At 49.1% G+C, this 20,926-nt stretch overlaps 4 protein-coding genes across 10 annotated transcripts in view; 1 reads left to right on the forward strand and 3 right to left on the reverse strand.

Annotated features, from left to right (window-relative positions):
* The window catches only part of KDM3B (lysine demethylase 3B), a 59,193-nt gene extending 56,574 nt beyond the window's left edge, over nucleotides 1-2,619 (reverse strand). The window contains exon 1 of one of the 4 annotated variants that reach the window (XM_004282066.4): nucleotides 2,236-2,619. In XM_004282066.4, coding sequence (XP_004282114.1) covers nucleotides 2,236-2,430 — 195 coding nt within the window. In that variant the 5' untranslated portion in view covers nucleotides 2,431-2,619. The remainder of the gene's footprint in view (nucleotides 1-2,235) is intronic. The other 3 variants (XM_033409835.2, XM_033409836.2, XM_033409837.2) reach the window with 3 other exon arrangements.
* A 2,862-nt stretch (nucleotides 2,620-5,481) lies between these two features.
* On the reverse strand, nucleotides 5,482-16,202 carry FAM53C (family with sequence similarity 53 member C). Of its 2 annotated transcripts, none has more exons than XM_004282069.3 (5): nucleotides 15,915-16,202; nucleotides 12,004-12,233; nucleotides 11,555-11,612; nucleotides 9,377-10,161; nucleotides 5,482-8,448 (listed from the first exon to the last, which is right to left on the reverse strand). In XM_004282069.3, the coding sequence occupies exons 2-5, from the start codon at nucleotides 12,079-12,081 to the stop codon at nucleotides 8,191-8,193; spliced, it is 1,179 nt and encodes a 392-aa protein (XP_004282117.1). In that variant the 5' UTR covers nucleotides 12,082-12,233; nucleotides 15,915-16,202; the 3' UTR covers nucleotides 5,482-8,190. The 2 variants fall into 2 exon arrangements, with proteins under 2 accessions (XP_004282117.1, XP_004282116.1); XM_004282068.3 differs by lacking the exon at nucleotides 15,915-16,202 and adding an exon at nucleotides 15,461-15,712.
* A 633-nt stretch (nucleotides 16,203-16,835) lies between these two features.
* The window catches only part of CDC25C (cell division cycle 25C), a 29,651-nt gene continuing 25,560 nt past the window's right edge, over nucleotides 16,836-20,926 (forward strand). For 2 of the 3 annotated variants that reach the window (XM_033409840.2, XM_033409841.2), the window contains exon 1: nucleotides 20,378-20,656. The gene's annotated coding sequence lies outside the window, so the exon portion shown is untranslated. Of the gene's footprint in view, nucleotides 16,901-20,377; nucleotides 20,657-20,926 lie in introns of those variants that run through there. The other variant, XM_033409838.2, reaches the window with a different exon arrangement.
* On the reverse strand, nucleotides 17,880-19,117 carry LOC101276467 (oocyte-specific histone RNA stem-loop-binding protein 2-like). The gene is made up of 3 exons (XM_033409849.2): nucleotides 18,961-19,117; nucleotides 18,750-18,854; nucleotides 17,880-18,119 (listed from the first exon to the last, which is right to left on the reverse strand). The coding sequence occupies exons 1-3, from the start codon at nucleotides 18,999-19,001 to the stop codon at nucleotides 17,942-17,944; spliced, it is 324 nt and encodes a 107-aa protein (XP_033265740.2). The 5' UTR covers nucleotides 19,002-19,117; the 3' UTR covers nucleotides 17,880-17,941.

Genomic DNA, 20,926 nt, shown 5'->3' on the forward strand with positions numbered 1-20,926 from the left:
AAAACTAAGCATGCCTGAAAACATCTTAAACATAACTGAATGAAAATCTGCCCAATCACAGGCCAGCTGCTTGCAAACTCCACCCTTGAGTACAGGAAGAACACTTTTGATTGGAAGACAGTTGTGTTTACTACGGGTGTGTGGTGCAAATTGGAAAGGCCCACATGCCTAGGGTCCAAAGGAAATCTCTTTAATGAAAAAGGAAAACAAACGGCCAGTTTTGATCCTATGTTAATTATTGTCATTAACAGAACCTCATCATCACAACAGCAATTCTTGAGCAATTTTGCAAGATGGTAAAAAATTTTAAAGGCTCTGAGTTTTGTTGTGGCTGTTTTCTCACCTATGTCCCTTGATTATACACACAAGACAAGCGTAAGAGTATTCTTAAAACCAAAACTGCCTTTGTTTTTATATGCATAAAGCTCTATGCAAGACCTCAACACAGTTGTAATATACACTTTGCTTTAATTTCCAAGAATCACTGCAACTTTTTACTTGGTTTGAGAAACCAATTCCAAGGGCAGTGGTAGAACTACTCAGTATTTAGCTTACTAGGTGTCCAGCATCTCAGTGAGCTTCAAAAACCTCTGCCCTTAGGGAGCCCAGCAAACAACAAAGTGAATGGGTAGCCATTTCAGGTGCAGAGCTCATTAGCAATTCATCTGATGGAGGAAACAACTAGAACATAAAACTTTGACTGAAACTCTAGGACAGACTAAGCCTTTGGTCAAAATATGCATATAATGGTGGATCTTACTTAAGTTTTGCATTTAAGGGGGTAGAGTAAATTACTGGATCTGAGAGGGACACCTCTCTCCCGTCCAAGCCTATAAAAAGCAATCTTCTAAAGAAAGCGCAAAGGAATTTAAATCCAAATCCCCTTTCTTAATAATCATCCTCACCCCACTATGTTCCTGTTATCTCTACAAATTCGCCCCACTGAAGCCTCATAAATGTCCAAGCAGCCTTTTTCTCATAGAGCATGGAGAAAGATCAAAGTGAACGAACTCAAGTAGCAGAAGCCTAAGCCAGCCACAAGCAAAACAACCCATAAAGCTTGCGTATCAGGAAGAAAATTTAAAAAGCCTAACACCACTGATCAATAGGTAGAAAAACGAGCATCAGAAACCTGCAATATTAATATCAAATCTTATGAGTTCCTGTTTACAGCGAATAAAATATCTGCAGAAACAAGTTCATCAAGAAAATTTTCCTTCTGCCTGAACATCTATCACAATCCAAAAGAATCCCCCTATTTTTCACAGCCTTATCTCAACAGAGAAGCTAGGGCCGTTATCAGAATGAGGAACTAAAGAGGTTTGCCAAAGCTCAAAGGCAGTATTTTGCCGCCACATTAACAAAAATAACACAACATGATCCCAAATGCTAGTTAAGTTCTATTACTGAACAACTTTAATCACAACATACACCAAGACAAGTATTCAAAATCGGCCGAGCCCCAACACAAAGTTTCAAAACAAAACCTCTCCCAAGGTTTGGGGGAGTAGCCCAGCTACGAGCAAAAAAGTACCACCCAACAGCCCCATTCGGCTGCCAAGACAGATCTCAAACTTATCAAAAACAGCTACAACAGCAGCTCCTGTCACCCAGAAGCGCAGAGAGAGGAGCCTGAAGAGAATCCTGAGAGCTGGCCTTTCTGGAGACCGCCAGGCCGAGCCCGGCTCAGACAAGGAGGAAGTAACTGCCAGCTAAAACAGCCCCGAGCAGCTCCAACTGCAGCCTCTCCGTCTCCTACAAGTGCCCACATTCCCGCCCCACTCGGGGCTCCGGGAAGAAGGGAACAGGGCGCAGGTCTCCCGGGAGAGGCTGGGGACTACAGGTCCGCGTCTTCAAGGAGGCAACGGCAGCACCGGCCGAACTCTGAGGGGGCCCGGGAGCCCAGGGTGTGAGAGCCTGCTCCGAAGGCGTGTTTGGCGGGTGGGGGGGAAACGCTGAGAAAGGGGTCGCTCAGGAGGCGGGGCCTGCCGGGCGGAGGCAGTAGCTCCTAGTGCCCCGGCCGCCCCCCGGGGTAAACCGGGGCGCGAACCCCGACGCGGAAGCCATGCTGGCCAGAGCTCGGGGTGCTGAGATGCCGGCGGGGGGCGCTGAGGAGATCTGGGGGCGCGGAACTGGGTCACCCCCACCCCACCGCCCCCTCACAAAGGCCCCCGGGGAGGCCGCCCGCAGGCCGTGCAACCCCGGCCTCGAGTGCCCGCCTCGGCCGCCACTCACCGCTAAGTCCTGGGGCACCGCCCCGCTCATGGCCCGCACCGTGCCGGCCCGCCAGGCCCGAGTGCGCAGCGCAGGCCCCGGATCTCCACCCGCCGCCGCCGCCGCCGCGGGGACCGAGGCCGAGGACGAGGCCGCGGTGTCCGCGAACAGAAGCAGCAGCCGCTTGCCCACCGGGGAGGCCGCCGCGTCCGCCATCGCCAGGGCCGGCCAGACCCGCGCTCCCGCCCGCCGCCTCCCACCACCTCCGCCGCCGAGCTCCCGATCCGCCCGCAAGGCCTCCCTCCGCACCACCCGCGGCCGCGGCTCCCCCCCCCAAACAGCCACCACCAACCACCGGCGCCGCGCAGCGCCCCCCGTGGCCGGGAGCGGAGCTGCAACCCGGGCCCCGCACAGCGCCCCCCGCGCTCCGGAGCGGGACGGCAGCTCCGGGCCCCTCGCAGCGCTCCTCCCCAACCTCCCCGGGGCCTGCAGTGCCCCCTGCGGCAGGGAGGGGAATTGCAGTTTCGGCCGGGGTGGGGAAGTGGGCGGGTCCTTCAGTCCCCCGTGGCACCATCCTGGTGCCATATTTCCTTCACGGGGCCCCTTTATCTGAGAAGGCTTTGGCTTACCCTCCTCGGACACCAAAGACTTTTACTGGACTGGGGGCCTGAGGGGCAAATTACCTAGAGAGTTGATATTTTGAGCTAAAAAGTTAGTGCCCCAATACCCCATTGATTTCCGAACTTGAAAATAGGCACTACCCCTCCTGTCATTATCTTTTAGGAAACTTTCTTCCCATTGGTCCATGGGACACAATTATCTTTCTTCTCACTGGTCCATAACATGGTACCATCCCATTCTATATTACCAATACTTCATAGGTTCCTTTCCAATTGACCAATGTGTCACACACTCATTGTATGTAATAATGCCACCCTTTACATTGGCTGAAGGCCAGCATGCTTCCAACATCTCAGTATTTTGACATAACCCCATGGAGCTTCTTCCCCTTCCAAATCAGCCAACGTTATGAAGTCCAGGTGTTTCTCAATTCAACTTTCAGGGGAATTGGAAAGAGACCAGAAGTATATACATCTTACCATGGAAGTAGTGGGGCTGGGGACAAAGAAAACCTCACCACTCCTATCTGAATTCACAGGCGTGGAAGACTGATACTCCTGTTAGAAAAGGGGCTGTAGAGAAGGGGAGATACAGAGATTTTTTTGCCTAGATTTTTATTCACACTGGGCAATGAGAAACCTAAGTCATTAACGTTGGTCATGTTAGAGACTAGCACAAGTTCCATGGCCTATGGATGCAGAGTATATGTGGAAACAGATATAAACCAGAAAAAGGTCCAGTATTAATGCATGATTACTACCGTAAAAGTGCCCATTTTTTTTCACTGCTCTGACCTACAGACAGTTAAGAGCAGTAGAGTTTTTTCAAGACTTATGTGCCTACCCAGAAATCTGTCCATAGCCTTCTTTACCCTTGACCTACTTGTCTTCTAGCAAAAGTTGGGGGCAATAGGGAGGTACCAATTATTGACTTCAGTCAAAGTACAACATCCAGGGAATTCACTCTAGAACTAACCCTGTGGAGCACCAAGGAAACTTTTCCTTGGATTTTTTTCTCTCTATTCATTATAACTTCCATTTCCCATAGCTAACCTGAGGCCTGACTCAATGTTCTTCTGCACCAAGAGACACCTCTTAAAGCACACAGCCCAAAAATTGTAGTTGGTAGGAGAGAAACAGGGGTGAATCCATACATGACCTAGCTGCCTTGCAGCTTGTCCATTAAAATTCACTGCTGGGATTTTCTCCCATATGGAGCTCTAATTACTGTCCCACTGTCCAAAGCTGGCTTCTCACAGCACTGACACAGAAATGTGCCTAAGCCCAGGGATGGGAAGGCAAAGGTAAAAAAATTAATTCAACAAATATGGCAGATAGTTTTCATATGCCAGTAACTTCAAAGTGTTGGGACACAACACTGAATAAAAACAAAACCTTTGCCCTCATGAAGTTTATATTCTTTCCTATACTTCAGGAATGGAAAATAAAATCACATTTGCCTTCACAGAAAATAAACAGTAGAAAAACCCAACAAAAAAACTGAACAGAAAGGAAAAAAAGCAGAGGGAAGTAATTTTAGATGTTCAGGCTTTACCCCTGCTCAAACAGTAGGTGAAACAAAACAGCAGTTCTGAAGAAAGAACGAATCTATAATTCTGAGATTCTTTAACCACATGCTATTGTCCTACCCCCTCAAAGCCCTTCTTCCTTTGTTTCCAGGGCAGGTGACAACTCCCACTCTTTTTAGAGTGTTTTTTTCATCCCCTCAAAGTTCCTGCTCCAGGTAATCAAGCCAATCCTGTCCTCTTGCACACTTCATTGGTATTCATTGATGAGTGCCACCAATTTGAAGCAGGAAACTGGGTTGGAGGCTAAGCAACTTGACTCTTCTTGCTGCCTGGCAAGTCAGCACCACAACTGGTAAAAGAAAGGCTATGCCTTAGGGACAAGAGGCTCCTGCCTGGCTCTCTAAGCAACTATATTTCACCCACACACATTGGAAGAATGCTAACGTAGGGAGAAGAAAGGATGGACTAGAAATGTCTAAAGAGAGAGAGAGAGCGAGCCATACAGCTTCTTTCAGCAAATGAACATTCCACATTGAAGCATTAGGGAAAATACCACCTTCTAGAGCAAAAGAGAAGCTCTGCTGCTAGGATAATTTTCCAAAATCAGTATTTTCAGGATGGAGAAATTGCCTAGGTCTTTGGAATCTGAATTCTGATGACTTTATCTCCATCTCTCCAGGACAGAACATGTGAAAACTCTGAAAAGACATTCCTGGTCAAGGCTCCTATCATGCCTTCTCCCCACTTCCCAAAGCCTACAAACCAATCTAGACAAGTTTCTAACTGTACCATCAAGCATTTCTCAGGGAGCAAGAATGTATTAATACTTGACTTCACCCTGCTGGAAGTGAGTGGCAGGAGGGAAGAGGAGATGGGTATAAGTACCAGGGAACAAGAGATCAAATCAGACTGCCAGAAATAACCAAGGCCTTAACAGAAGCTGGGCATAGGATATAACTACTGTGGCGCAAAGGGCCCAGCGACCAAATACTGCCCTCAAGGGGCAAAGGCCCAGCCATGTCATAGAAGAAGGGGCTGGAACAGTTAGGCGGCCTTCTCCCCGCTTCCTCCTTGCCTTTCTTTGTGAAGAGAGGAAGAAGACACTGTAGTACACAAGGTTGCTTGGGAAAATGGATTATTCTAATAAAACTTTATTTTTTCAAACACAGCCACAGAGGCAGGACCTCATGTTTAACATACACAGACTTATGGATTTTTTTAAAATATAAAACAAAGTTTACGAAAAAATTTTTTTCCACTTTTTGTATTTGTAATCCCATTAGCACAGGGACTTTGGCAGCAGGTGGGAGTGAAGGGCAGCTGGAGCTGCCACTGGGCAGTCACCGGGCACAGGAGGAGAGCACCAGCCTGGGAGTGGCTTCACTCACACACGCAGGAATACTCACCTACTGGTCAGCCATACCACACACACAACACAGATGCAGATGTCTACCCAGGGTCAACCACAGCCCGGCAGAGGTGTGCTCCACTCTGGGTAAGCCCAATATGTGAAAATCCAAAGAGTCAAAACAGCTAAAGTAGAGGGAGGTTGCTTGCTTTACAAAAGAAGCAATCACAGGCTGCTTTTAAATGGTCAGCAGTCCAAATGCATTGGAAAACAGCATTTGGTTTACACAGAACTGTTGGAACAGATCTACTGTGTAAAGCAAAATAAACCACTTCTCGAAAAGGCTTGTCCCAGGGCCACAGGTACTTAGATTGGGAAGCAAGATGATAGCTCCAGCTAGTTTAACTTTCCAGATCTTAAAGTAATGGAATTCATATATGGCATCTACAGATCTTCTCCCCTAAGGATGGTGCCCTAGAGCTTTGGGGAACTCAGGGTGGAGGCAGAATTATTGCCCTCACTTCTTAAGCTTTGGGTCTGCAGAGACCCCACTGGCATTACCAGTGGCCTATTGTAAGCTGGCACAGCCCCTGTGTAGCAGAGAGCACAGGGATGAGGATGCCCCAGGAGGAAAAGAAGCTGGCACCAGGGAAATTATGGCCTAAAGAGGGAAAAGAGCCAGGGGAGGGATGAAACCAAGGATGGGCAACTCCTGGGCTCATGGTTTCCTTAGATTCTCCAGAAAGCCTCTCTCTCAAGCCCCTACAGACCTAGTAGCTCACTGGTAACATTTGGTAACTAGCAGGAGAAGTGAAGGAGCCCTGGAAGGGTAGAACCTCTGAGGGCTGGAGGCTGAAAAAGAAACAGCCACCTCCTCTGGAGTGGAGGCGAGGAGGCTAGGGCCTCGCTGATGCTCCTATCCAACATGTGGCAGACCGAGAAAATGACAGGTTCAATTCCACGAGGAAGAAAACACACAGACTTTGGTCTTCTTCCCTAACATGAGCAACTGGTTCCTTCAAAACCCTGGAAAAATGCCCTTCTCCCAATAAACAGGAAGGGCAGGTCCAATTTGGTACCGCAGGGTCTAAGCAAAGCTGGACAAAGCCTCACAAGCTATTGTGGCAGCAGCTTCAGTAGGCATCTCTACTGGAGCCAGCCTTACAGGGCTTCTACAGTCCTTAAACCCACCACCATGGCCACTGAGACCCATTGCCCAGGCTCAAGTTGTGGCTGTGAAACAAAAAAAGAAATTCAATCCAACAACAAACTCCCAGCTGCTTCTCAAAGTCTTTGCTTTACACATCCTCAGCCAGTCCTTCGGTGAGCCTCAACCTCCCTGAGGTCTCTAAGGACCAATTAGAGACAAACATTTCCTAGCAGGAGTGGAAGACAAGCAAACTAGTATATGCTGACATCCCCTTCCTCTTTCTCAAGCAGGTCAGAAAAGAGGCTGGGCCTGGATCTTTTAACAATAGGTTTCTCTAAAGTTAGTGCTGGGGTGCCTGCTGGGGACTGAACACTACTTGCTGCAGGTCAGCCTCAATATAGGGCCTTCCTTCCTTGTTCCTGACCCTCGAAGGGCAGAGGGTAAGGGGGAAAAGGTCCCATCAGTAGGGAAGGAAAAAAAGAGATGGAGCCCTTCAGCCCTGCCTCAGTTGCCCACATATGCCTGCATCTACTTAGAGAGTGAGACAGGCAGGTTGTACACAGCCTAGGCAATCTGGCGAGAAAAAAGGCCAGCTCAGAATCAGTGTGGAGAGCCCTCTCCAGCAAATACTAGATCTATCTACGGGAGGTGTGGGCCTGAGGGAAAGACCATTAGCTGAGGTCATAGCACTTAAAAGACCCTGCTGTACCCCAAAACAGAATCCTCTGCAGAGCCATTGGTGCTAATGGATTACGAGCCTGGTTCCCGAGCTCCTTAGAACCTTGACTCCTTGAACAAGCCTGCTATCCCGTAAAAACCCAAGATCCATGGTGCTCTGCCGTTAAGGAGCAACTGCCTTCCTTCCCTAAGGCTACCCAAACACACCTTTCCTCGAGCACTCTCATGCACGCACACACTCTCACACAATTTCTCAGAGGAGGCTGAATGAACCCCCCACCCTGGCCAAATTCTAAGACACAAGTGCCCTTTGAAGCAAAGGGGCTAGTGAAATTCCCCGAGCTGGGGTCAGGAGACCCCTTCCTTCCCTGCCCATTGCTTTCTCGGTGGCAGGGATACTCACACTCAGGACCGCCATGGTAAGGGCCTGCTCTGGGGCTGTCCCTCCCGCCACCAGCTCCGTTTATCTTGTCCCAGCCAGTCTCTCGGCATGGTCGAGCTTCCTGGAGTGAGAAGATTTCCGGCTGCCCTGAGTCGGAGCCCTCCACTCACCCCCATTCCCAGGCTGGGCCCCCGGCCTTGGGACCTCGACACTTGTTAGTAGCCATAAGAGAGTCAGTCTGTGTGGCCCCAGGAAGTAGCCTCTCAGTTTTAGTTCTCCTCAATGAGATTCAAGTCCAGGTCCCCAAAGTCCTGCTGGCACAATGTCCGCTTGCTCAGCGCCTGCCGGCCCCACCGCACGGACCCCTCCTCCTCCTCTTCGCTTTCACTCAGCACCTGGGAGGAATCCCCAATGGGGCTGCAGGAAGCAGAGAGGTGTGAGGGGCTACAGGCCATGAACCACGGTGGAGAGATACTGCTGCCTTCCCGGGCTGTTTCTTGGAGACAGAGACCTCCTGAGTATGGTTTCTGTCAAACAAACAAACAAAATTAAGGCAAAGAAAGATGCTAATTTCCCAGAGAACCCTGGCCCAAGTTGGATTTCAAAGTACCCCTCTCTTAGTTATCCTTGAAAGCAGGAGTCCTTTCTGTTAGGGTGAGGTCGTGAACTCCCTGATAAAATTTTGAAAATTCAGTGTATGTGCACATTTCTTTGAGGAAAGTGCCCATAGTTTCGATCAGATTCAAGATTAGAAGCATGTTTATAAACTTCATATGGACAGGAATACTGTCTGCTTGTCTCACTCCTGTATTGCCAGTGCCTAGTCAGAGCCTGGTACATAGTAGGCATCCAACACTGCTTGCTGACTGGTTGAATGAATGACTCTATGAATAAGTCCTCAGAAAGTTTTATGACCCAGTGGTCTGGAAGGAAGAATATGAAAAAAGTGGGCAACTGCCTACAACAACTGCACTCACACTGGGAAGTCAAAAAACCATTTGTTGAGCAGATGAATGATGCAGAGCCTGTTTTGGTTAAGCCCTTACAGACCCACATGAAGCAGTAAAGGGCAAGTGACAAAACCAGCCTTGCATGAGGAGGGGTGGGGCACTGATGATGGGGCTTTTGTGGCTCATGCATTCTCAGAGAGGACGGAAAGTGTCTCTAGCAGGACAATCTGGGATCTCTGTTGGAAGGTTTAACATGGGTCTCACCCCAAGTTTCTCTGGAACCCTCAGGACTGAGAAATTTCACAGGACATGGGACTTTCAATGATAAAACCAGAATAATCCTGGGCAAATCGGGATGGTAGATCACTCTCAGCAAAAGCTCAGACAGAAAGGAGCTCCAAGGGAGGCCCTGCCAGGAGGGCCTGGAGCTAGAGGACAACTCACAGGTGCAAATGGAACAGTCCCCCTACTCCCATCCAAGCTTCCCTAGTCCTACTGGTCCCACCTGATTCATCTTGTCAAAGTCCAAGGAAGGCCGCAGCCGCCGAGGGTCCTCCTCATGGCGCCGCTTGACTCCAGCTTTGCGGGCATCAAGATCACAAGGCTGTGAGCGGCTTCGGGGAAGATTGCGCAGGCCTCGAGGTCTCCAGGGCAGCTCTGGGGAGGATGCGGGGGAGCTCCGGGCAGAGGGCAAGAAGCGGCTTGCCTGTGGGCCCAGGCTGGGTGACAGGGAGAAGCGACGCTGGGGTGGGCAAGGTGACAGGGACTCAGCATCACTCTCCCAGGAGCCACTTTGGGGGGAGGTGGCAGAGGGACGAGAAGAATCTTGGGCCAGGGCCAGGCTGAAGAAAGGGGGGCTGTAGGGTCTGTGGGGTGGGGCACATTGAGAAGAGGCACTGGGAGCTTGGAGGAACCTGAGGCTGGAGACCCGCTTTGGGGGGCTCTGGTGAGGCACCTGCGGCCCACCCCCTCCACCACTGCCCCGGTGCTTGATGGGAGTCCACAGCTTGGAGGGGGCGGGCCGCCACACCGGCTGCCAGCGAGACAGGTCCACGGGAACTGAGAGTGAGCGGCAGTGCCTCTTAGATGGAGGGGCAGGGGGCACAGGAAGCTTTTCTGGGTCTGGAGGCTCAGGGCTTAGGACTTGGGAGAGGGGCTGCTCCTGTGGGGAATTTCCTGGGCTAGGTGGTCTGAGGTGCAGGCTCAAGCCTGAGGGGTGGAGGCTGAGATTGAGGCTGTCCTGGAACTCAGCACAGGAACAGTGGGGCAGGCCCCTCCAGGAAGCACCTTCTGGAAGGCATTCATAATAAAAATAATATTAATGATAGCTAATATATTTTTAAGAGCTTACTATGTGCCATACAATGTGATGAGCACTTTATGTGAGGTTTCCCAAAAACTTCATGAGTTAGGTACTATTATTACTACCCCCATTTCACAGATGAGAGAAGTCCAGTAACTTGCCAAAAGTCATTCAGGAATCAAATGACCAAAAGCAGGGTTCAAAACCAGATTTGTCTGATGCTAAAGCTGCCTTTTAACAGCATACTATATTGCCTCCAGTATGAGGAACCACCTGAAACTTAAAATATAGTCTCATATACTGCCTGCTGCTCCCCGTCAAAGGTGGAATGAGTCAAGAGAAGCGAACGTGTGAGAGCCATGCTCATCCCTCACTCTACTCCACCGAGCTCTACTTTGCTCCCGCATCCCCCAGCCCGGAGTTGTGAAAAGCAGGCCTATGCTCTCCGTCCTTAGCCTTTCCCTTTCCTATGTGTCAAAGCACCAAGACAGGAGGTAGGTGATCAAGCAGGTAAGAGATCATTTGTATTTCTAGGGAGGGCAAGTAGGGTGGGGAAGGCCTTTGCCAATGGAACCCATGCTTGGGAAAAACCCTAAGACTGCTCGTGTTCCTTTGTGTCTCGCCACCCACAAGGAACATACTTATAGGGAAAGATCTTCTAGCCATATTATGATTAGTTTAAAAAAAAAAAAGTGCCAAATATACAGAATGCAACCTTTTGTGTTAAAAGCATGGGAATAAAAACATTTACATTTATATTTGCTTCTATCTGTATAAAGAAACTCTGGTTGGATAGACAAGAAACTAATAACAGTAGTTACTTTTAGGGAGGTGATGGGAGCTGGGTGCAGAGGAGAGAGGAGAGGAAGGGGGACTTTTTTCAGTATAATGTTTTTGCTGTTTAAAAATTTTGGAAATGGGAATGTACTGCCTACACAAAAAATTAGATTATAAAAGTTCCTACAGGGGCTACCCTGGTGGTGCAGTGGTTGAGAGTCTGCCTGCTGACGCAGGGGACACGGGTTCGTGCCCCGGTCCGGGAGGATCCCACATGCCGTGGAGTGGCTAGGCCCGTGAGCCATGGCCGCTGAGCCTGCACGTCCGGAGCCTGTGCTCCGCAACGGGAGAGGCCACAACAGTAAGAGGCCCGCGTACCGCAAAAAAAAAAAAAAAAAAAAAAACAAGACTAGAATAAGACCAAACTAAACAAGTAACTTCCATGCTGGTGCAGTAAAATGGAGACAAGCGCCAATCTCAGAAGGTGACCCTGGCAAGAAAATTGTGGATGCAGGCTAGCTAGTCCTGGTTACTGAAAACCAATGAAAGAAATGCATGGATAGAGGCATGGGCATACACACAAATATACACATCATGTCTTACCAGACACAAGCTGGAAAGGATTCCCACAGTTGGAGATGTCTACATGATCAGGCAAAGGCTAAGAGACAGAAAATATCCATCATGATTCAGGATCAGAACAGAGTTCCAGGAAGCCCTCTTCAGCTCACCCCTGCAATTCATGGGCTACAGGGATGTTAGGAACTCCTAAGTGTTCTCTTCTTCTTGTCCTCCCAAAGTTAGTGAGTAAAATAATCCACGTCTTCCAGTATCTCAAACCCTTTTCCACCCAAATTTTGGTGTCCCTTTTATAACAGTGAAGAAAATCTCTGCCCCCTTCCTTTTGGGCTGGGTTTTGAGCCTTTAGTGGGCTCTTGCAATACAAGTACCATGATTCACACGGCACAGGACAAGGGTGAAGTAGTAACAACAAACAGCCTCCGAAAAAAGGGGGAGGGGGTCGTAGAGAAGCAGGAAGACTGGTCTTTTACCAGACTGATGCTGAAGCGTGTGCATTTCAGCTCATCCAGAGTCTGCTTCTGTAGCTGCTCAGTGATCAGGGTTATCATGATTCTCCCCGGAATCTGACTTGCACACTTTGGAGCAAATGATGGATGTCTTCCCTGTTGTTCTTCCAGACCTCACTCGTGAGCCGTCTTCTGCCACTGCAGCACCATTCTAGCACCATTGGGACTTCCCTCTCCAGTCATGCCTGCTGAGTCTGCCAATTACAGAGGGACCAGCCCCAAGTGATATTAGAGATGTATCTAGTCCAGAGATGGAAAATGTATGGCACACATACCACAGCATCCCTATGTCAGGCCTCTGGCAGACATCATTAATTGATCACAGCTTTTTCCTGCTAAGCCTAAACATAGCCTCAGAAACATTCTCAACCTGACACTCCGGATAACCAGTAAAATGAAATGGAGTTGGCAAGCAAGTTGAAACCTATTTGCCACTCCTAACCTGGTTCATGCTCTGCTCTGCCTACCCAGAATACTAGCACCACTTAGAAAATAGCTCAAATGAGAGAGATGCCCAAATTGTTATTTCCATCCTGATTAGTCCAATATTTTCTTTATCTTCCAGTCATAAGCAAAGAGAGGTAACCTTTTCCTAAACTACAGAAAGAGTAATAGGGAACAGAACGGTACAGTGGTTGTAGGAATGACTTTCTGCTTCAAACCAATCAGAATAAACAAGGTATTATGTTCTCCTTTAGCCTGAACAGCTGATATTATATTATTGTTCTCCAACAGATACTGTACATATTCTCTTATAAGAGGATAAGGAAATGCTACCGAGGTAATTCCATTTACATTTCAACTCTATAGAGTTTAAAAACAACAACTCTGACTTCATTTGACTAAGTTTTTAGCCTGATTTGACTCAAAGACCATGAATACAATTAATCAAGACTCCTTCTCATGGTCAATTATAGTAGAAGCAAACTATTTCTATCAGAGGACAGGCTTCAAGCCCACAAAATTGCCTGAGGGGCCTCGCTCAAGGGAGGAGGGGAAGTTAACCTAACATTTCCATACTGTTCTGCCTATTCCCAGAATGACCAGCAGGCAAACAGCACACCAGACAGTGGTAGTAGCATTTGCTAGCAGAGAGAACTATCAAGAAATCAAATCTAGATCCGATTTGGTGTGATGGTCTTGGCAAATCATCAAACTTTTCTTTGCCTCAGTTTACCCATAGGAAAAATGGGCAGAATAATCTTACTATGTCACTGGGGGCTTCCCTGGTGGCGCAGTGGTTAAGAATCTACCTGCAGGGGACACGGGTTCGAGCCCTGTTCCGGGAAGATCCCACATGCCGCGGAGCAACTAAGCCCGTGCACCACAACTACTGAGCCTGCGCTCTAGAGCCTACGAGCCACAACTACTGAAGCCCGCGCACCTAGAGCCAGAGATCCGCAACAAGAGAAGCCACCGCAATGAGAAGCCTGCGCACGGCAACGAAGAGTAGCCCCCACTCGCTGCAACTAGAGAAAAGCCAGCGCGCAGCAACAAAGACCCAACGCAGCCAAAAATAAATAATAAATAATTTATTAAAAAATATATGTCACTGGGACAATATAACACAAATATCAAAATGTAAAAAGTATACCACCTGCCCTCTACAAATCAGGAGTTCACAAAGACTGCCATTTCTCACCCCTCCTATTTGTTGCTCTACAAAGCCTCAGAATGCCACAAGTGATAATATTAGGATGAAGAAGGCAATTGCGTTCATCTATTTGGCTGGATGTCAACCTCCCTCACCTGCATACCAAGAGAAGCCCAAAAGGCTTGACCTTGAGGGCAGATAACTTTCTACCTTGGCAAAAAAAAAAGAGGGAATCCTCTCTACCCAATTCCCACCTCAGAGGGAGGCAGACCACAAGGAAAAGCAAAGAAATACACCTCGGCGTACTTGGAGTTCAGGGAAAAACGTTGTGGAAGTCAATCATCACTATAGTTAAATAACATTTTCATGCATAATCATCATTACCACCTTGAACAAAGTTCCAGCTTCCTGAGTGCTCCCTTCAGCTGCTTCCCCTGTTCTTGTAGAAGCTAAAGCTTATATCACTTCTGCTCTTGGTTTCTTAACTCTGCCCTCAAAGATCAACCAGAGAGGGAACCTAACTGTAGGCTTTTACCCTCAGAGACCCCAGGCCTCAGGCTGACCAGCCATGAGGAGCAGGGAGTGAAGCAAACTCTTTCAAGCTTTTCATGAGGCATCTGGCCAAACAGCAAACTTCCAGCCCTCTCTGGGATCAAGTGAAGAGAGTGATTTTGTGTTTTTCTGCATTTTAATTGTTGGGATGTGGCCACACACGGCGGTAATTGGAACAATGCAGCTACCACCACGCAACTGATACTCTCAGTCTGAGTTTCCTAAAACAGGCCAGGCTGAGAGGGGGAACAGAACGGAAGCCATAAGGAATCAAACCAGGACACAAAAGAAGGCAAACCAGCTCCGCGAGGGGCCTCCTCTTTCTCAAGCAGGCAGAGGAAAAAGTATAAGAAGCCCTCTCTTGCCGCCTTCCTTTCCCTTCCATTTTGTGTATCTGAGGGGCAGAGACAGCCCTGAACGTTCACTAAGCAAGTTAAAACTTCTCAGCTTAACAACTGGCACGGGGGCTCAGCCCTACACAGAGCAGCAGGCCGCTAGGCCCTCCCCCAAACCCCACCAGGCCCAACTCTCAATCCAGGCTTTCTCTCCACCATCAGCACCACCCCCCCGGCAAATAAAGGCTGGACCCCCACCCCACTGGGTGGCAGTAACCCCTGACATTACGGTTTCAGGGATGCTGAGGTTGTGCTGAAACCTCGATAACCTAGGATCAAGTCAGGCCAAGGGAGAGGAGAGTCACAAACCCCTGGGGACCTTCCCCCCAGGTCCCAGTCCCACAGCTCTGGGGGAGACTGAAGGAAAACATGAGGGAGGCATGAAGGTACATGAACAGGTATGTGGGGACCTGACTGCTCTTCCTCCATATGGCACTGAGGGGATAGGGCTGACAAGTGGGGATCACCCCTCCCCCCACCCCACTGAAGAAGCAAAAGGCTAGCCCCCCCCTCCAATCTTCAACCTCTCCCTTGGTTGCCCTGCCTGTCCCCGCGGGGTGGGGCATGGGGCGTCCGCTGGCCCCTGGGGGGCGGGGGGCGCCGGGGCACGCTTGCGGGGGGCTGTCGCTCGTCTCTTCCCAATCAGCTTCCATCATCTGGCCGCGGGAAGCGAACTCAGGACGCAGGGTATGGAGAGGGTCTGGGACTTAGCGCTCCGCCACCCCCTCCCCCACCAGGTCCCGTGCTCTCCCAGCGGAGGCGGCCAGCGAGGCCGTGCCTCGAGGGTGGACGGGCTGGGGGAGGGGAAAGAGGGAAGGAGGGAGGGACGGTCTAGGTGCCCGCCCCGAGGCCCCAGCGCCACCTGCCCTCTCCCACCTACCGCGGCTCCTCCTGCTCCCAGGGCCGCGGCCGGAGCAGCTCTGAGCGCTCGGTTCGCCCCACGGTGCCCTTAAAAGGCGCCGGCCCGAACCAACGGGCCCCTGAGGAGAGTAGAGAGATCGCTCCGGTTCGCAGAACGCCTCTGAACCGTCCGCGGAGGCTCGAGACCCGCGTCGTTTCTCTCGCAAAGTCTTTCTTGGAGAGCACAGTCAGGAAGACGCCCGGCTCTTTAATTTAGCGATGAGGGTGGTTTCCTCCCTAGCGAGTCACCCCCTGCAAAATATTGCAGAAGGTGGACTGGCCCAGTTGGAGGCAAATCTCAAAACCCCCGGGGGAGGCCGTGTCGGTCGAAGGTAAACAAAGACATCGCCCCTGCCCTCTGTTACTACATCGGCCCCTGTACAGCCCCCAACTCGGTTCCGGCGCGTAACGGAATTAGCCAGGATTCCTCTCACCTGCTCTCCTACCCTCTAAGGCCGCCACTCTGAAGGAATCCCCCTTCCCCCAGCAGAGGACCCGTCCGCGGCGTGAAGGTTTCTGGGAAGTGTAGTCCAAGCGCCGATTAGGGCCTGCTCTGAGTCCCGGGAGCCCCTCTTCCAGCTGCCGGATGGGCTCGAACGTTATAAACCCAGGATTTACAACGGTTGCGGGGCCGTTCCCACTTGGTTCTGTAATTAGCCGTCACCCCAAACACCGTAAATCTGACGAGGGCCCAGGGCGGTTCACTCCTTCTCCTCCCTCTACGCCCCCCCCACCCCAGCAGGATGAGGTAATGGGATTGTGATTATGACATCATAGGCGGTTCAGTTGCTTGCGTGGGGGAGGGGGGAGTTCGGTGGTTACAGCTGGACCACTTTCCTTAAGACAAAAAGGGAGGGAGGAAACAAGCAGCTGGGGAAAAGATGTTGATGGCGCTATACTTCCTCTTCAGGAAGAGGAAACCACCTTTTATTAAATTTCCACCACTACCACCACCTCCCACCTCAGCCAAAGTTTAAGTCCTTTTTGAAGAGACTGAATGTAGCCGTTAGCACGTGAAGAGGTTGTGGAACAGCTAGGTGGTTTCTGGCTCTTATGTAAATTTGAGTCTCAGCCAGCAAAGAAGGTTTAGAGAGAGGGTAAAATATGGGAAGAGGAGAGGTTTTAAACAATGCCTTCGTGTTATGATCTCTTTGTAGGACAGAGTTTTAGATCTTTTTTAATCGATTGTTAAGTAGAAGTAGTGCAAGTAATCTTCACTATTACATTCAGCAACGAGTCCCGTGAAAGATATGTTTTCCCTAAATATTTTGTGTCCCACTCAAGTCTGGGACAGATAAGTAATTGTGATCGGCTAGAAGGTAGAGCCAGTGGTGGGGATCTTCCTCACAGAACCAGGGAAGGGAGGAGACAGGAGCCACCAAACCTGCAAACTGGAAAAGAAGAGTAGAGGGAAAGTGAGGTAGTATCAAGAAAATGGGGGGGGGGGATGGGAGATACACTGCACATTTGTTTGCCCTGCACATTTCCCCTTGGCAAAAGAAGGGACAGGGGCCGTGAAGTGTAGGAGACATGGTTTCCAATAATTGCTGCTATGGAGCACTTACGTGCCAGGCACCGTGCTGCATACTTTAAATATGTATTCTCATTTTTGTTTACAATCATCAAATGAGAAAAAATCTCCTTATTTGTTGGATTAAACAGCAGGAGAGGTTAAGTGACTGCCCGTGTGGTGGACAAAAGCAGTATTAAAAAGCAATCTGACTCATAACATTGTTAACCAACTATACTCCAATATAAAATAAAAAGTTAAAAAAAAGCAGTCTGAGGTTCTAAAGCCCTTGGTCTTCACCACTTGGTGATCACCCTTTTTATTTAATAACAAAATACCATGCTTACTAAAGTTAAGTGATTGAGAATAAGAAGTTAAGTTAGCATTGGCGCATTTGGAAAACACTGAAAGAAACTGAGACACTTAAAACAACTAAACCCTGCAACTCAGGTTTCATGTCTCCTTTCAAAGGAAGATGACACCCATTTCATCACGTATAAAACAGCGCCCCCAGTGCAGCCCAACCTGTCCCCCATTACTAACTATAACTAGATTTCTTTATGCCACTTTTGGTTCAAGGTTTTTTACTCACGTCCCGCAATTTTTTCTTTCTGTCCCATTTCCCTTCTTTTGTTCTTGGGCTACTACCTTGAACCCCATCATAACTGTGACCTCTTGGGCCAGATCCCATCTCTGACCCTGCTCCAGTGGGTTTTAGCAGAGGATACTACCTGGGCTCCCTTCTGTTCTCCATCCAGATTCTCTGAGGGTTCCAGGGTCTTGAGCCAGTCATCCAAAGGGGTAGAATCCATTGGCTCTAAGAGATTGTCCATTCCCCACCTAAGAAGGCAGCAGAGTCAGAGGAACGTGCAGCTCATTCAGACTCTCCCTTTTCAGCCAGTGAAAGCTAAACCTCTGCAAAGTGGGGAGAGGTAGGGCTTAGTCCACCACTCAGGGAAGGAACAAGGAATAGTAGTGCACACACCCCTCAGCCTGCAGAGGCTGGCTGGGGGGGTCCCAGGAATGTAGGGCTCTTCTCCACTGCCTGATCTGGGCATCCCAGGAGCGACGGCTGTACCTCCTGTTCTTGTTTGGTGTTTGAGGGTGAAGTCCTGGCTGTCGCTGTGCCCTGGCAACAACATATATGTCAGACTGAGGTCAAGGTGAAGGGGCACAGCTCACTGCTTATCATGATGAATTAGGAGACTCATTAGGGATTCTCTGATAATGAGGTAAGATCAATGCCCACAATCCAAAGAAAATCTTTAAATTAGATTAAACATCAAAATTCCCAATTCCCTAATATTCTTTCTTCTGGGAAGGGTAAATTAGATATTCCAACTCCCTCAGAAGTCAAGAGAGATATAAAAGAAAATATTTGACGTCTCTTTAAAGTACATTCTACCTTTTCATACATTAGTTTGTATGTATGCATGTAAGCTTACATGTAATTAGGCAAGTATGTTGTAATAAGCCAAGTCAGATGGAGGCATGAGGTGAAAATGGATGGAAGAAAAAAAATTTTCATTAGCAAACATGGATAGAGCTTTAAAAAGTCTTATGGCCCACGTATAACTTGTTCCATTTGAAAAAAAAACACTTGGAAACTTATCTGGGGGGCTAGACTGCTGGAAAATTTATTTTAGTAATGCTACAACTTTGTGGGAGCATTCAGATTCTAGTATCTTTCCATTATCTGATAGTGAACAAAAGCCACGTGGTTGACACTCTTGTTGTAACTACCCACAACTGCACTCACTTGGGGACCTGCTGCAGAAAGCACTGGTAACCAGGTGTGCGCTTGCCATAATCTATCTGCTTTTGCCGCCGCTGTAGGACAATTGCATCTGTCTCTACCTCCCACCTGTGAGGAAGTAGACAGTCGTCCCATGAAGTGTGATGATGGTCATCAAAGCGGAAACCAACTCTTCCCACATTCCGTTAATCCCCAGCCTGATTGTCAAACTCACCTGGCATGGCAGGGCTCTGTACTGACTCCCACACTCACCATCTCTATCCTAGAGGATAAAGGCTCTTCACGCACCTCCTTTCTGGGGAAGCAGATTCTACAGATGAAAAGGGTATTAGGATAAAACCCAGCTACTCTCAGCCACTACCACTACCAAGATCCTGACACCAGATAAAGGTTGTATTTCTCACTTACTGTCTCTCAAAGATTAAGGCTGCATTTCTAATTCGTTTCTCAAAGTGTGGTCTGCAAGCCATCTGTCTGGGTAGCACCTGGGGGCCTTGATAATTCCTGAGCCCTACTCTAGACCTACTGAATTATCACTTTGGGAACATGTATTTTAAAGAGCTTCCAAGGTTGTTTTAAACATTTTTATGGAAAATTTCAAATATACAAAGAGAACAGCATAATCTCCTGCAACTCAAAGTATGGTCCCAGTACCAGCTGCATTAGCATCAGCTGGGAGCTTGTTAGACGTTCAGAATCTTGAATTCTTACCCAGATCTACTGAATCAGAATATGTATTTTAACAAGATCCGCAGGTGATTAGTATGCGGATAAAACTTTGAGAGCACTGATATCATGTACCCCCTAGCTACCCATCACCCAATACTCACGGCCAATCTTGTTTCACCTATACTCACCACCACTCCCACAGGATTATTTAAAAGCAAATCCCCAACATTAAGAATAAATTCTTAGTATCACCTAGTCAATGTTCAAATTTCCATAAACAACCAAAGTTTGGTATCCTCTGGACTGTGATAAGGATTACGCCAAGAGATGATTCAACTCTCCTACTTTCCTTGAAAAGGAATTCCCTTTACCGCATATAACCTAGCGTCTCAGATGCTGCGCGCTTAAAAGGGACACCGACCCAGGAAAGCTCTTGGAAGGGGCCAGTGCTACTCATCATAAATACACGCACCTGTCTCGCCGCAACATCTGCCACACGGGCGGCAAATGTTCCATCTACAGGGGAAGGCTAGCAAAACTAAGAGGGAAAGGTCCACGTAACGATACGAGAAAGAAGCAAGGGAAAAAACCAAAAACAAAAAACGTTTAAAGCACCCTCCCACCTAAATTAATTTCTCCAGGTATTACCCTAGGGAGTGGTCGTCGCTAGCAATTTAAATGTCCCGGGGTTGGAGGGGCTGAAGGAAAGGAGAGCTCAGAAAGGGTGTGGTGATAGGCCAGAGGGAGAGCCAATGAGGCGCCAAACTCCCTGTGGGGCGGGGTTTAACTCGGGCCTTGCCGAAAGCTGGTGGGCCAGTCGGCAGCCCGCTGGGCTGCGGGGCGGGGCAAATCTCGCTCCTTCCGGAACAGTTCACGCCCCCGGGTGCTGTACGAGGCAAACGATTGGCCGAGGTGTGGGGGGGCGGGGTTGTCTAGGCGGGTGCGCGGAGATTGGCTGGCGCAGCTTAGAGGCGAGCGGGATAGGTTATTGGGCGGGCGGAAGGTTTGAATGGTGAAGGCCTATGGCTGTTGATCTTGCTCTGAGGCTGTAACTTCGACAGTCCGGTGAGAGAAGCGGAGAAGGCAGACTCCAGCCTATCTGGTCGAGAGGCATAGCTGTCGTCTGGTTAAATCGCCTCCTTTCCCCAGATTTCCTTGAATTCTGCTAGAGTCTTCGCTTGTGTGTGATTCCCTGCCTACTTCTCTTCCTCCTGAAGGGAAGTCTCAGACTCAAACCTGAGGTAAGCCCAGAGCTGTGTCCTCCTTGGAATCACGGGCCTCGCAAACAGAGGTTAGGGGGACACAACAGGCATTATCGCGAGTTAGGAGACCCGAGTTCCTTCCTGTCAGGAGTCACGAGCTATGTGGCTCCTAACAAGTCCAGGTCCTCTTTTCATTCCATCTTGAAGGTCCTGAGGTTGCCTTTCGGTCAGTTCAGGTTCCGCTGGAAAGGCCAAGCCGCTTCGGCAAGTGCTATTTAATCTTCAAGCCAAGATGTGGTTCACCGTTTA

The sequence above is a fragment of the Orcinus orca genome, chromosome 3 (assembly GCF_937001465.1).
Source record: "Orcinus orca chromosome 3, mOrcOrc1.1, whole genome shotgun sequence".
Classification (NCBI taxonomy): domain Eukaryota; kingdom Metazoa; phylum Chordata; class Mammalia; order Artiodactyla; family Delphinidae; genus Orcinus; species Orcinus orca.

Coding starts and splice junctions, on each gene's coding strand:
- FAM53C (XM_004282069.3), bottom strand. CDS start 12,081: ATGATAACCCTGATCACTGAGCAGCTACAGAAGCAGACTCTGGATGAG. Junction 11,613..12,003: donor CACGCTTCAGCATCAGTCTG/GTAAAAGACCAG, acceptor TCTGTCTCTTAG/CCTTTGCCTGATCATGTAGA. Junction 8,449..9,376: donor ACTTTGACAAGATGAATCAG/GTGGGACCAGTA, acceptor TTTGTTTGACAG/AAACCATACTCAGGAGGTCT.
- LOC101276467 (XM_033409849.2), bottom strand. CDS start 19,001: ATGGTGAGTGTGGGAGTCAGTACAGAGCCCTGCCATGCCAG. Junction 18,855..18,960: donor ACAGAGCCCTGCCATGCCAG/GTGAGTTTGACA, acceptor ACTTCCTCACAG/GTGGGAGGTAGAGACAGATG. Junction 18,120..18,749: donor TTTCTGCAGCAGGTCCCCAA/GTGAGTGCAGTT, acceptor TGTTGTTGCCAG/GGCACAGCGACAGCCAGGAC.